The sequence below is a fragment of the Bidens hawaiensis genome, unplaced genomic scaffold (assembly GCF_021521415.1).
Source record: "Bidens hawaiensis isolate Kalapana, Puna unplaced genomic scaffold, B.hawaiensis_p1.1 tig00010738_1, whole genome shotgun sequence".
NCBI lineage: Eukaryota > Viridiplantae > Streptophyta > Magnoliopsida > Asterales > Asteraceae > Bidens > Bidens hawaiensis.
Window position 1 is genome coordinate 820994 of NW_027491823.1, and position 9903 is coordinate 830896.

At 36.2% G+C, this 9903-nt stretch overlaps 2 protein-coding genes and 1 long non-coding RNA gene across 4 annotated transcripts; 1 reads left to right on the plus strand and 2 right to left on the minus strand.

The window, feature by feature from the left end:
- Positions 1 to 239: 239 nt before the first annotated feature.
- Positions 240 to 1231, plus strand: LOC143536128 (uncharacterized). Its single transcript, XR_013135836.1, has 3 exons — positions 240 to 321; positions 414 to 971; positions 1219 to 1231. It is a non-coding gene; the product is annotated as an uncharacterized LOC143536128 (long non-coding RNA).
- A 1353-nt stretch (positions 1232 to 2584) lies between these two features.
- LOC143536156 (ribokinase-like) lies at positions 2585 to 5679 on the minus strand. 2 transcript variants are annotated; one of them, XR_013135841.1, is made up of 6 exons: positions 4999 to 5679; positions 4300 to 4485; positions 4021 to 4216; positions 3799 to 3937; positions 2878 to 2921; positions 2585 to 2779 (listed from the first exon to the last, which is right to left on the minus strand). XR_013135841.1 is itself a non-coding variant. In XM_077030212.1 (5 exons), the coding sequence occupies exons 1-4, from the start codon at positions 5620 to 5622 to the stop codon at positions 3846 to 3848; spliced, it is 1098 nt and encodes a 365-aa protein (XP_076886327.1). In that variant the 5' UTR covers positions 5623 to 5679; the 3' UTR covers positions 2585 to 2921; positions 3799 to 3845. The 2 variants fall into 2 exon arrangements, 1 of the variants encoding a protein (XP_076886327.1); XM_077030212.1 differs by having other exon boundaries at positions 2585 to 2921.
- Positions 5680 to 7239: 1560 nt separating this feature from the next.
- LOC143536157 (peptide methionine sulfoxide reductase B1, chloroplastic-like) lies at positions 7240 to 9400 on the minus strand. The gene is made up of 5 exons (XM_077030213.1): positions 9187 to 9400; positions 8074 to 8182; positions 7832 to 7897; positions 7491 to 7688; positions 7240 to 7406 (listed from the first exon to the last, which is right to left on the minus strand). Exons 1-5 carry the CDS (start codon positions 9239 to 9241, stop codon positions 7379 to 7381), a joined length of 456 nt encoding a protein of 151 aa, XP_076886328.1. The 5' UTR covers positions 9242 to 9400; the 3' UTR covers positions 7240 to 7378.
- Positions 9401 to 9903: the final 503 nt, after the last annotated feature.

A 9903-nucleotide genomic window follows, 5' to 3' on the forward strand; every position in this document is an offset into this window, starting at 1 on the left:
TTACTATTTTCTGACATTTAAGCATTTTTACGCACAAATGAAATCTGATGTGGCGGCTCGGGTCATTAACCAATACTACATTAATAATTATAGGTTAAATCAGATTAAATGAAGCTGGTGAAAAGTGAATAAATTGTAGGTTATCTTCTAGTTTACAGACTAAATTAACTTGTTTTGCTTTGTGATTTTTGTATGTTCAGGTCTACAATTTCTTCAAGCACGACTGCTCCCAAGATGCAGCAGTGTTTGGTTCATTTGACAATTGGCCAAAAGTATCTCACGGGGGCAATGTTTTTAACCTCACCACTCTTCCGCCCAAAGGTAAGTGATTTTACACTTTTAACTGCATAAATTTAGTTGTTTTAGTATTTGGCTACATGCTTATAATTTGGTTTTCTGTTAAACATGATTAGCGAGAGTGGCGGGTCCTGTTCTTCCATTAGAGGATAGCCTAAATGTGAAAGACGAGTATGATTCGAGGGTAATGGTTAGAAATAGAAACGCGTTTGGTCTTTCTCCACATTATGCATATAGGAGCAACGGTGGGGATAGAGTACGCAGTCAACAAAAGTCAACTGACCGGAAGTTGTCCTCGGGGTTGGTCAATGGTGACTTGTTTTACAAGGAAACACATGGTCAACAAAAGGCAAGTGAACCGATTGCCCTTGATGCGTAGTTTATGCAAGCCCAGTAGTCGTAGATGTCATTGTTTTTGGCTTCTTCCCACTTTTTAGCACTCGTCGACGTAAGATTTTTTCTTTTGTATGTATTGCAATTCGTATCGAATGCTAATTATGTGATAACATTTATAAAACACCAAAGTTAGTTTTATGTGAAGGCTACCACACACTAGAGATAGTGCACTTGCCCCGATGCTTTTGTGATTTCACGATTTTTGTCGCATTTGCGTTTTATACTAGTTTTCATTTACAAGTATACTTGGTTCATACATAATTCACCTTAGTTTTAAGGTTTTATAACTTATATTCTCCTTATTGTTGACCGAAAAAATCATAATTTTCTTTAGTAATGGTTTACACCGATTCAAGGTTTGGATTCAACTTCCAAAACCCTTTTTGCGAAAGTATGAAGAACGAAACGGCTATTTTCTTTATAAAATTCCTTAACAAACTTGCTATGGAACAAAAGGAATTGTTTTGTTTAACCTTTAAAGACTGATTTTCGGTCTAGCGTCCCTAATCCATACATCACGTTTAGACGTATGTTATTTACTACAATTTGGCTTCTGCAAATGTGAAAGTATTTGATTGTAATTATCAATAAGAATATGAAAAACAAGTTGAAACACATTGTGATATTGCGACCATAAAGAAAAATATAAAAAACTTAAACCCAAAACTGTAGTGAAAGTGTACGGATAATATCTTTTAAGAACGACCACTACGTTGCCAGCATCACAGTCAGTCGACAGCCATTGTTCATTGATGCATCATCTTTTATCTCGGAATTCACAAAGATATAAAGCCAGCTGCTTCTAAACTATTTATTTCATCATCATCATCATCGTACTCAGTATATCCCATCAATAGCAAAGCTATGGTAGGGTCTGAGGAGGGTAAGATGTAGACAGCCTTACCTCTACCCTTTAGGAATAGAGAAGCTGCTTCCGGTGAGACCCCTAGCTCAATAGTAGTTTTGTATCAAGCCTTGGACATAAGACACATAACACTCAATCATCGGGACACCGCCGATTAGTGCATGCACCCTTGTCTTTCGGCTATCAACGCCACCACATGATGCCTGATTAACCTTCCGCCGCTTTTAACGTTATTTTCATGAGATTAGTAAAATAACGTCAAAATTAGTGCAATTTCACTTTCGCCCACCCGAGGGTTCACACATATATACATTATATGCAAGCACCGCAATCAGGGCGAATTCTAAACTATTTATTTGCTTGCTTTAAAGATTCTCTTGACCACATATAAAGGTGACGTTGAAATAAAGGAAAAAAAAATTCAAATCAAGTTCACATGATCATAACCAGCGGCCAAAAACAAAAGCATTGTAGATGTACATGAACCGTTAAACTGACAAACCGAAGCAAATTGGCTGATTCATCTGTTTGATATTTATACGTTCAGTTTACATTTTCGTTTTGAAATTTGGAACTGTTGGCGTAACCAAACTGACCGTTTTTCTTATTTTGATATATCGAACAATGTAACCAAACTGTTACACCGGACCGTTTACCTTTATTATTATTAATTTCAATTTTTAGAATATGCTTATGAACAAATAATCATAATTTTTAGAAAGAATCAAACTGTCAAGCCGACGGGTTTGGTCAGCCCAATCAACCGAGCCAGTTTGATAACTATAGGTCTCTATACCCTATAGTTAGTGTTTCAGTTCAGAATTTTTAATTTTTTATAACACCTTGACTTAACACACCATCATTAAGACCGACCATCAAAGCTGCAACCCCAGGTTAAGCGGCTGAAAGTGGCGTACTCACACTGGTTTCTTTGGTTAACGAGTTAACCCACTTCATATGGAACCAAAACCATGCAATTACTTGCTTTAAAAGCAAGAATTAACACACCATAAGCAACACCAAAATAAAATTCGGGAAAAAATGTTCATTTTATTACCGATCTAAGCAAAAAAAAATAAGAAAGGTCAAAACAGAGAGTCAAGGTGCAGTTTGTAAATTTACATCTGGAACATCTTCTTTGAAGGAATTACTGATGGGATTCGGTCCCAAATGTACCTCATGCAGCTGCAACCTCCTCCCACTCTCATCCTCCATAAAAAACTAAACGGAAAAATAAAGATTTAGAAGAATAATTAGCATCAATCAGCAAGAAAACAACTAAAAACAAGAAGGTTATAATCACAATGTTTAATATTTACCTTATTGTTCAACTTTAACGCACCGAATTTGCCAACCTCGGCATCTGGTAATAAAAAAAACTTACATTAGTAGGTAAAACGACATGAAAACATATGATTAAAGATGTGTTTTATAACCTTCGGGTTTAGAATGAAGAGATAATTGAGTTTGAAGAAGCATAAGAAGAAATATGAAACATAGAGCCATTTTTGTTCCTTGAAGAGTTGGTTAAAAATGGTAATATAGTACACATTAATAATGCTCTTTAAAGGAGACATGAAAAAGATAAAGAGAGAAAAAGACCCAAATAGAGTTTACTTTTCCTTTATTTCTTTCAAAGGAATTCCAGACGTCGTGTAGGTCAGTGTGTACGTTAATCGGGGACAGCATAATAATATGCAAGGACGATTAGCTGAATATATACAGTAATACATGTAGTTCTTGATTAATTTCAATTTATAATGCAAAATGGGTAAAAAGAAATTTAATCTAAAATTGCGCAAGTAAAAAATTTGGAAGTTAAAAATAGACATAATATAAAATTTTGAACTTTTAGAGAAATAACAGTAAAATGGTCAAGTAATTTTTTACTAATTGGGTATATATGATTATTTTAACTAGTTTGTAAGGGCATATATGATATTTTTTTTAGTTTTGCATGAATACATATGATATTTTCATGTTTATAACAGTATATATGAAATTACCCATTAAAATATACATAATGTATATAAATTCGTTAATAAATCATAAACAAGCCGAGCCGAGCCGAGCCCGAGCTTGAAACTATCACGACACGAGCCGAGCTTGAGCTATAGAAACATTGCTCATATTGAGCCGGGCTCAAGCTCTACAATTTTAATGAGCACAAGCTCGGGATCTGCTCAGCTCATTTACTGATCCCAAATAATGTTTGTATGCAGAAAAGACACCAACTATACCTTATTTATGTCCAAACAGAATCTTAGTTAAATTAACTTTATTTTCACTAAATAGATTGGAGAAGATCCAAAACTGCCTTCCTACGAGGCATGCTCGGGATGGCTCCTTTTACTTGGACACAAAGAGAAGCTGCTGCAGCTGCAATTAATAAAATAAATCATAAATATATAACAAAAATAATATATACAAAAAATAATAGCAAGAAAACAGCATATGCTAACCTGCAAATCTCAAGCATTCAGCTTTAGATTTCCCTTCAACAAAAGCAACAGCATAAGCAGCAGTAAACGTATCCCCCGCACCCGTCGTATCAAGCACTTTTTCCGCCTTGATAATACCTTGTTTAATCGGTTTGTTTCCTTCGGTGAACAAAACCGACCCTCGTGAACCGAGTTTCACAAGAACCTCTTTAACCCCCTGTTAATAGATTTATAATATAATTACTTCAAAAAAAAAGTGAACTTTAATGTTTTTAATCATGTTTAACTTTTGAAACTTACCAGTTTGTGACATTCGGCCACTGCTAGACTAATTTGTTCAAAGGTTTCGGTTTTCATTCCGGTTAAACGCGCGAGTTCGCTTTCGTTTGGACTAAACACATCGACGTGTTTTAGCAGCTCTATAGGAACCGGTGCATCCATTCCTCCTGCATCAAGAATAACAGGTACACCTGCATTTCTTGCAGCCTGTAATCATAAAATAACAAAACTTTAAAGGCTTCAAATTCAAAAACATATTTACACATCAGAATCTAACATGTAAAAATATAGTGCTCCTATACATACACGCCATATTATTTTTGCAAACCGCCATCAGTAAACATCTGTCAGTTTCTCCACTTATCATACAGGCCGTCTAATTTGCAGACCACCTTAAACCACTCAACCTTACTTTACTTTTATACGACCGTATAACATTTTCTATAAAGCCATACGAGCCACATAAGGTCAGAAATCACACGGTCCGTATAAACCATAATTTATTTACATACGGCCCGTATAACCTAATCTTTAAACCTTTACGGGCTCATGGGCATAACTCAAAGGAGCCTTACCTTAATTATTTAATACGGCTCGTATAACCTTTTCTGTAAAGTTATACGAGCCATTTTTATACAAGTTGATATAAGTATGAAACCTTTTATGTAAAAACATATAACCTGCATATAAATACAACAAAACACGACATAAAGTTAGCACCTTTGCAACTTGAATATTAATCGAATCGGGAATCTCCCGCTGAAGCAAAACAATCCCAGCATTCTTCACAACCCCCAAATCCCCATCACCCAAATTATCACCCCACCCACACATATTCGCCCCGCCAACGATAATAATCGAGTTCTGACCGTCCGACTGAAGCATAACAACCGCATGCCCAGTCGGCACATCACCAATCTCATTCACATAATCAACCACCACTCCACCACCCTCAAGCGCCTCCATTATCAACTTCCCATGAGCATCTTTCCCGACCCGACCCACGAAGTAAGTCGGGTACGACAGCATACCGCCGCAGACCGCCTGATTGGCACCCTTGCCGCCGGCTAGGGTTTGACCGGTTTTGGCGGAGATTGTTTCGCCTTCGGTGGGTAGGCGATCGATCTCCACGTAGATGTCGGCATTGGCGGATCCGATGACGACTAGTGGTGGTGGGTTTTGGGTTTCGGCGGTGGAGTTGACGGTGGTTAATGATGGGAATGGTTTTGGTTTCTTTTGTGGTGAGTGGGTTATGAAATTGGGGTTGGTGGTTGGCGATTGGTGGGTGACGTTGGTTGTTCGGGATCGTGCGTGCCACGGTGTCGCCGGCGAGATTGATGCCATGGTGTGGTGGTGGTTATTGTATGACTGACTGTCTGTAGTTTGTGACGGAGTCAATGAAGGTCAACAGTGAGCTGAACGTCTATCCTTAAAATATTGTTCTTAAACTAATTAAGCGTATATTATGGATGTGTAAACAGATTAATGTAAATAATGTTTTAAATATCGGTTAAGTTCAATTAATTCGGTTTTCAATGGATTTGTTTTCTTATAATCGACAATCAAGCTATAAAAATCGACTATAATCTTTTTAACTAAACTATTAGTTTCTCAGCTGTTTGCTCAGCCCTATCATATAGCACGTTGTTACGTGATACCATGGTTGTGTATTCACTTTATCTCGTGTAACCATTTTTATCCCATCAACGCGTGTTCTAATTTTATGTATCGCATTTATTTGGCGTACAAACAATTAAGTCTCTTTAATTTTATGTAACCAACTGTTTAGTGTCTAGCGTATCACTCTATCACTAGTGGATTTGTTGAAAACTTACTTGAGATGCATGCATACAATTTTATGCTACAAATCCACGGAATGTGATTGTAAATGGTATCATAACTTTATACATATTATTGAGAAATGCATGAGATTAATTTGTTAAGCCGAAGGTCATATCAACACATAACAAACAATACAACTTTATACATATTATTCAATTTGGTCCATTACTATACAACTATCACATTCTAAGACGTGACCATCTACAAAACCAAGCATTTCCCAGAGCAATTAAACCTGTAAAATCATGACCCCGGAATAAACTTCTTAATTGACCCAAACTAGTGGAAACAAAAATGTAGTTCACTCCTTTTAAGTTATAAATGCCAGTATACTTTCACCTCAGAAGGACAAATGCGAAGTACATACAATACATACAAATTTGTAAATTATAAAGGTTAGCAATCGATAAAGTTCCAAACAATAAACTGAATTGTATAAATATCAAACAGGCAGATAAAACTCATCATTCAAAATTATTTAAACATGAAAAACTAAATAAGCAATTTGGAAATATTAAAACTTGAAACACGTCTAATATTACACATGATTTATTGCTGTAACTGTTTGTGTTTGTATATATGTTAGGAAAATTGGATTTTAATAATCCCAACTTAATGCAGCTGGCCAATAATAATCCTAACTTTAAAAATAGCTGTCACTGGTCCCAACTTTCACACTATTTGTTTTCATTGAACCTTCGTTAAAAAAACCTTAACGGCGTTAAGTTTTTTTCAAATTTCAAACTGATATTTTAGGGCTTTTGATCGGAATGAGGATACGAGTCGATTGATGTAAAACTTACCTCCAAACAGTGGTCCAAACAACTAAAGGATGCATCAATTCCGGTGTTTAAACTATTAATTAACAAAAATCAAGCTGTTTGAAGCGCCGTTTCAAGTTAACTTTTACATCAATCGACTCGTATCCTCATTCTGATCAAAAGCCCTAAAATATCAGTTTGAAATTTGAAAAAAACTTAACGCCGTTAAAGTTTTTTTTAACAAAGGTTCAATGAAAACAAATAGTGTGAAAGTTGGGACTGGTGACCGACTATTTTCAAAGTTGGGATTATTATTGGCCAACTGCATTAAGTTGAGATTATTAAAATCCAATTTTCCTATATGTTATGCACTGCAAAAAGATAATATTAAAAATTAACAAAAGAAAAAGATACCAGATGACAAAAGAAGAAAGGTACATTGATCACACCAACATGTTTCTCTTATACACTTGACAATGTAGACTTGAGATTGCCACCTACTTTGGGTTCAATTTCAGCGAAGCGCTGCACAAACACACATTTACTCAATATACTATTAAGTTTATAGCACATATATAAAAAATTTATTTAATGAGAATAATCATATACCTGTTGATGCAATAACGTTTTCCAGTGGGTGGAGGACCATCATCAAACACATGACCAAGATGAGCATCACAAGCCGCACATAAAACTTCTTGTCGGGGCATAAATATGATTGAAAGATCGAGTTTTGACTTCACATTATTTCCTATCGGCTCATAATATGATGGCCAACCCGTTCCACTATCAAATTTCGTGGATGACCTTTGAAACCGGCAACTTGTGAGTTTCAAACAATAATCAAAGATAACTGAGTGTAATTATATACATAATTGCGTTTAGTTATATACTTTATTGTGCATAATTATACATGAACTCTGTACGTTTCGCATGATAATTTAACTTACTCGAATAGTGGAGTGTCACAACAGATACAATGGTAAGTCCCGGGGGTCTTCGTGTTCCAGTATTCCCTAAAAATAAAGTTATAGAAAGTGTCAGTTTCTATCCGTTTACTTAAGAACGATCCAACCCGTGTCAAATAAAAAAAATGGCATTAACATGCTAGCATGTCTAACCCGTTTTGAGTTTTGACACGTAACACAACCTGCCCATTTTACAACTCAAGAAATTAAAGTAGCTAGCATACCCAGTGAAAGCTCTTTCAGTTCCCTTTTGTCGAGTTACATAAAACTGTTCGCCGGTTAGCTTCTTCCATTCTTGGTCACTAACAGATTTATAATCTTTGTTTCCTGCCTCTGAAATTGATCAAACAAAGAATCTTATTATTAATCCAAAAAAAACATCGAGAATAAGGGTTTCGTAGAAGAAAATCCCTCCGATACTACCTAATAGTTCCTAATTCGAGCAAAACACTAGTGTAATCTCATAACACCACCTTAACTTAGAACCTCGACCGGGTGTGTACGAAACCGAAATAACCGAACAGTAACCGTAATAACTGAGGTAACTGAAGTGAAACAACCAAACCCACCCTTTTTTTTAATAAATGTAACCGATTGGTTTTGCTATCAACCAAATACTGAACCAAATGTAACTGAAAACCAATTTTAAGTAATCAACAAAAGAAAATTCAAAGAAAAAAAAGGCTTTCGTCGTCTTTTTCCCACTTTCACCTTCGAGTTTCTTTCCACTCTTTTCCCGGGTGGAGCTTCTTTAAACGCAGCAGGCCTCGGGAGTAGTCGAACAAATGAGAGGTTGTCGAAGAAATTAATAAATTTGTGTAGCCATAAAATAATAGATTAAAAAAAATGTAATAACCCAATTAATCATTAACACCAACGAGCCTTTAGCCCAATGGTATTTGGGTGCGTGAAAGCCAAGGTGTTTTTACACTCGGAGGTTGAGAGTTCAAATCCAGCAATAGACAAGTTAGGTGGATTTAGAAGTAATCGTCAAAAATAGATCATCAAGTTAAAGAAAGTTGCCCAAATTCAATAACTTTAGGTCCAAAAGTTTCAAGTCCAAACGGTAAAACCGAAAACAAACCGAAGCCATTGTAAAAACTAAAAACCTGAACGGTTTTGAAAAACCCAAAAACCGAATTTTCGAGTCCGACCCGAGCACACCCTAAGAATTATGTGTGCAATAATTTTGCCAACGAATTCATTCAAATGTTTCAGTTGCTACGACAGGTACGATGAAATCGGATTCAAAAACGAAGAATCTTGTGCTTCAACTTAATGAAAGTGTAACATAATATAATAATCATAATAACACAATAAAACTATCATAGAGAGACCTTGTTGATTGGTGGTGGTGTCTGGTTTCTGCGATGAAGAAGACGAAGAACCCATAGTAGCTCGAATCGATGAACAGCTTCTTCTTCTGGTGATGGGTAGACTGAACTGGAATCGATTAGATGATCTGAATTGAGGATAAGTGAAGTGCGAGTCTGAAATTGGTAGAAGAAGAAGAAGTTAAGGAATGAGACGCCATTAAATTAATGATGTAACGATCAATATTATTCAATAGTCAAAACAGTACCAAGCCGGTTAACGGTCTGGGCCTTGGTGGCATGTGAATAAGATGAGTTTGGTCGTGTGGATATGCTTTTGACAGATGGCTCATTTCCGACCGTATCATAACGGATCAGCCCAATTCACATCTTTTTTTTAATTATCACCGAGATATATTCAATTGGGCCGACCCAACAACAAAACTTTTTGTGTTGCCTTCACATATTTTATACTTACTAATAGGGTACCCGCACGATGCTGCGGTGTCAGCAATTTGCAACGCGTGTTTTTTTAGTTTATCAATTCGCTTGTGATATATTGTATAAGTACCACACGTTTCAGTGTGCATTTGTTTCCAATTGGTGCTGGTACATGCTCAGAACTGCCTCGGTCCATTAATGTATCTAGCCTCTTATTCAACAATCTTCGCTCAGAACCGGCAATACATTTTCAATGGGCTTCAACTGGAATGATCTTACACCACATGTTTACCTACGTGT